The following is a 4485-nucleotide window of genomic DNA, read 5'->3' on the forward strand; positions in this document are numbered from 1 at the left end:
TCTTCGGTTTGGAAACGGAGATGAGCACCGCAACCCTAGAGCCGGATTCGACTGGCTTTCGAGCAAGGGAAACCTTTATCTTTACTTTAAATAGGTACTGCTTCGGTGGGAAGGTAACAGCGTTCCGTGCGCCTCGGTGTTTCGTCATGCCGGCCACATGACCACGGAAATGTCTTCGGACAGCGCTGGCTCTTCGGCTTTGAAATGGAGATGAGCACCGCAACCCTAGAGTCGGACTCGACTGGCTTTCGAGCAAGGGAACCTTCACCTTTACCTTTATATGTATTCAATTTAAACAATTTTTTATTAAACTTTTTTTTAAAAAAAACATATATTACATAGCAGGCAGAACAAAGGACATTATGCAAAACATATGCTCACAAACTGTGATAAACAGAGAACACATTACCAAAGGTGTAACTTATCAATTATACTCGGTACTTCCTCTTGTTGAGATAAATGTTCTAAGACAGGAAACCAAACAGAAACAAAATCAGACTCGGGAGAGGGTGTATATCAGTGTTCCCTCCAAGCTGTGGAGTCTTGTGAGCAAAGAATTCTACTTTGTGAGCTACTGGCACTAAAGTTGTGAGTGAGCAACTCGGCTGCTGCATAAATGAGTTTGCTCTGGAGCCATCCCTTCCTGAGCTAAAAAATGTGCCAGCCGGAGGTGAAAAACCTGTGAGCCGGCTCACACTAACTCACCTTAGAGGGAACTCTGGACTGTATATGTATTTTTGCCATTGTGTACATATTCCATAATTTGGAATTATAGGTATTTATATGTAGTTCAACCAAAGGGGAGGGGCTGCGGTGGCTGAGGAGCTCCGGTGGCTCAAGTGGTTAAGACGCTGAACTGCAGGCTGTGGAAGGTCAGTAGTTCAGCAGTTCGAGACCCGGGTGCCGCATGACGGAGTGAGCTCCCATCTCTAGTTCCAGCTCCTGCCAACCTAGCAGTTCGAAAGCAAGAACTGCAACCCTAGAGTCGGACTCGACTGGCTTTCGAGCAAGGGAACCTTTACCTTTACCTTCACAACCAAAGGGCCTCAGATAAGACTGAAATGAGTGCAGATTGGTTTATAAATGTTTTATAAATGAACCCTAGAGATTTTAAACGGTTTTAACTGAATTGTGCTGGTTATGTACCGAATAAAAACTGGCTGACTGGCTCAGTGGCACCCTCTTCTTCTTCTTCTTCTTCTTCTTCTTCTTCTTCTTCTTCTTCTTCTTCTTCTTCTTCTTCTTCTTCTTCTTCTTCTTCTTCTTCCTCTTCCTCTTCCTCTTCCTCTTCCTCTTCCTCTTCCTCTTCCTCTTCCTCTTCCTCTTCCTCTTCCTCCTCCTCCTCCTCCTCTTCTTCTTCTTCTTCTTCCTCCTTGATGCGATCCAGGGCTCTCCCCCTGGTCCTCAAAAACACATTTAGGGGGTGAAATGAACCCCCTGTGGACGGGAAGAGGGAAGAAATGCCAGGCAGATCAGAGAATCCAGCAGCATTCCTCCCTCCCTCCCTCCCTCCCCCCCCCCAGCAAAATTAAGGGAGAGCGAGGAAATCCCAACCTTGGCTGTGAACTCTGGCAAAGGGGCTGATCCGGAGGCGGAGGGAAGGGTGAGGCAGGCAGCCAAGCCGACTCCTGTCAGAGAGCTTTCCCCCTCTCAGCGAGCCCTACGCAGCGGCCGGCTGCAGGGATCAGGAAGCCTTTCCACTTTCTCCCCGCTGGAGGGGCAAGGGGGCTCTGGAGGGGGGCTTTCTGGTCACCATGCTCCTGTGGGTGTGCCTCTGTTGCGGCCTGTCGGCCATTCACGGACAGCAGGACCCTGAATTCTTAGCCAGGGAACTGGAGGAGGCTGAGATTCTAGACTACAGCCTCATCGACAACGTAAGTTTTTTAAAATATCGCCCACCGTTGGGTTGCCAGGTCTCCTCCGGCCACCGGCAGGGGATGGGGGAGTAGGGTTGCCAGACCCAGGTTGGGAAACTCCTGGAGATTTGGGGGTGGAGCCCGGGGGGGCCAGGGAGGGACCTCAGCAGGGTACAATGCCAGGGAGCTCACCCTCCAAGGCACCCATTCCCCCCCCCCCGGGGGAACTCAGCTCTGTCGTCTGGAGAGGAGCTGTAATTCCAGGGGATCACCCAGGTCCAATGCTCCCTCTAAGCTGTGGAGTGCTGTGAGCAAAAATTCTGCTTTGTGAGCGACCGGCATTGAAGTCGTGAGCGAGCGATTGGGCTCCTGCATCAGTCAATTTGCTCTGGAGGCGTCCTTCCTGAGCCGAGACAAAAACGTGTGAGCTGGAGGCTCAAAAACTGTGAGCTAGCTCACACTAACTCAGCTTAGAGGGAACACTAATCCAATCTCCTCCTCCTCCTCCTCCTCCTCCTCCTCTCCTTCTTCTCTTTCTTCTTCTCTTTCTTCCCCTTCTCCTTCTATCCAATGCTCCCTCAAAACTGTGGAGTCTTCTGAGCCAAAATTCTACTTTGTGAGCTACCGGCATTAAAGTCGTGAGCGAGCGATTGGGCTGCTGCATAAAATTAGTTTGCTGGGGAGCCGTCCTTCCTGAGCCGAGACAAAAACGTGTGAGCCGGAGGCTCAAAAACTGTGAGCTACCTCACACTAACTCAGCTTAGAGGGAACACTAATCCAATCTCCTCCTCCTCCTCCTCTCCTCCTTCTCCTTCTTCTCTTTCTTCTCTTTCTTCTTCTTCTCCTTCTCCTTCTATCCAATGCTCCCTCAAAGCTGTGGAGTCTTGTGAGCCAGAATTCTACTTTGGGAGCTACCGGCATTAAAGTCGTGAGCGAGCAATTTGGCTGCTACATAAAATTAGTTTGCTCGGGAGTCGTCCTTCCTGAGCCGAGACAAAAACGTGTGAGCTGGAGGTTCAAAAACGGTGAGCTACCGCACACTAACTCAGCTCAGAGGGAACACTGCCCTGGTCCCGCCTGGAGGCTGGCATCCCTAAAAATGCCTTGATAATGAATCTGTGGCAGGCTTATGTAACCAGTTTGCAGCGAAGGGCCGCAGAACAAGCTTTTTAATTGCCGTCCAACGCACTGTGATTTAGCCTGTGAAGTTTTTCCTGGCATGATAGCCAAAGACAAGGAGTTGCTTATCGAACAGGCTGCTGTTAAAAGCAGAGGAGCAGAGTGGATTGATAAGGTGGCAATCTTCCCTAAACATGGAGAAAGGGAAGTTTGAGTCTGGTATCTCCCGAAAGACCAACAAGATTCCCCAGGGCGTAAGCGTTCAAGAGTCAAAGCTCCCTTCGTCAGAGACTGAGAAAAGATTTCTGACGTGGAGCTAATGCTTCTTTAAATATTGCTTTGCCAGTCTCAGAACTTTTTAAGAGTTACCAAGAAAGGAAGTTTCTCCAGGTAATCTTCTCCTGTTTCTGCAAAATTTCAACAGGGAAAAGATAAACCTAGAAAAATCCCTCTTCCCTTTGGCACTTTCCTGTAGACATTATGCAGCTGGAGTGGTTAGACTAGGAGCTGGGAGACCAAGGTATAAAATTCTGGGTTTTGGGCTGCTATTAAAGGGTCACGGTGCTTTATCTCTCAGGGGTCCAGATTGTACAAGTCTGCCCAAAGAACACCCCTGAATCGGACAGATGTCATTAAACACGAGTTCCTATAGGCAGGAGTTAGCAAAATGGAACCTCCATTTTCAGGTGCAGTGTATCTGGGAGTAAAAGGCCCTGGGAATAAATAGTTGTTCCTTTCTCTTCCTGGAGTATGTTCCAGAGGCAGTGGACGGGACGTGCCTTGGTATAACGTTTTCTGTCCTCAGCTTTCCGGGATGTGGAACGTCTGTCTGTTTCAAAGTTGCAACCCGGTTTCCCCTCTTGTGCGATTTTAGTGTAACATCCTTGGAACGTTTTGTCGCTTTTCCAACTTGCCTCCTTGTCGCCTCAAAGATTCCCTGCGCTTCTTTCGGGGTCTGGCATAAAGGAATGTAAAGGGCAGAGGTTACTGTGGACTTCTGGACTTCACGAACGCCGACGGAACGAAAAAAATCCAGGGAGTTCATGAGGAATTAGCCAGTTTGGTGTAGTGGTTAGGTGTGCGGGCTATAATCTGGGAGAACCGGATTTGATTCCCCACTCCTCCACTTGCACCTGCTGCTGGATGACCTTGGGCAAGCCGTAGTTCTGATAAGAGCTGTTCTTGAAAAAAGAGCAGTTTCTGTCAGAGCTCTCTGAGCCCCACCTGCCTCACAGGGTGTCTGTTATGGGGAGGGAAAGGGAAAGGAGTTTGTAAGCCGCTCTGAGATTCCTTTGGGTAGTGAAGGGCGGAGTATAAATCCAATCTCCTCTTCTTCTTCTTTTACCTCACAGGGTGTCTGTGGTGGGGAGGGGAAGGGAAAGGAGTTTGTAAGCCGCTCTGAGACTCCTTCGGGTAGTGAAGGGCGGGGTATAAATCCAATCTCTTCTTCTTCTTCTTTTACCTCACAGGGTGCCTGTTGTGGGGAGGGGAAGGGAAAGGAGTTTGTAAG

General features: G+C 49.4%; 1 protein-coding gene across 1 annotated transcript in view; it reads left to right on the forward strand.

The window, feature by feature from the left end:
- Positions 1-1691: 1691 nt before the first annotated feature.
- The window catches only part of ITIH5 (inter-alpha-trypsin inhibitor heavy chain family member 5), a 78155-nt gene continuing 75361 nt past the window's right edge, over positions 1692-4485 (forward strand). Inside the window, exon 1 of the mRNA XM_015425098.1 lies at positions 1692-1874. Coding sequence (XP_015280584.1) covers positions 1755-1874 — 120 coding nt within the window. The 5' untranslated portion in view covers positions 1692-1754. The remainder of the gene's footprint in view (positions 1875-4485) is intronic.

Source organism: Gekko japonicus, unplaced genomic scaffold, assembly GCF_001447785.1.
Source record: "Gekko japonicus isolate JY-2015 unplaced genomic scaffold, Gekko_japonicus_V1.1 scaffold3155, whole genome shotgun sequence".
NCBI classification, from domain to species: domain Eukaryota; kingdom Metazoa; phylum Chordata; class Lepidosauria; order Squamata; family Gekkonidae; genus Gekko; species Gekko japonicus.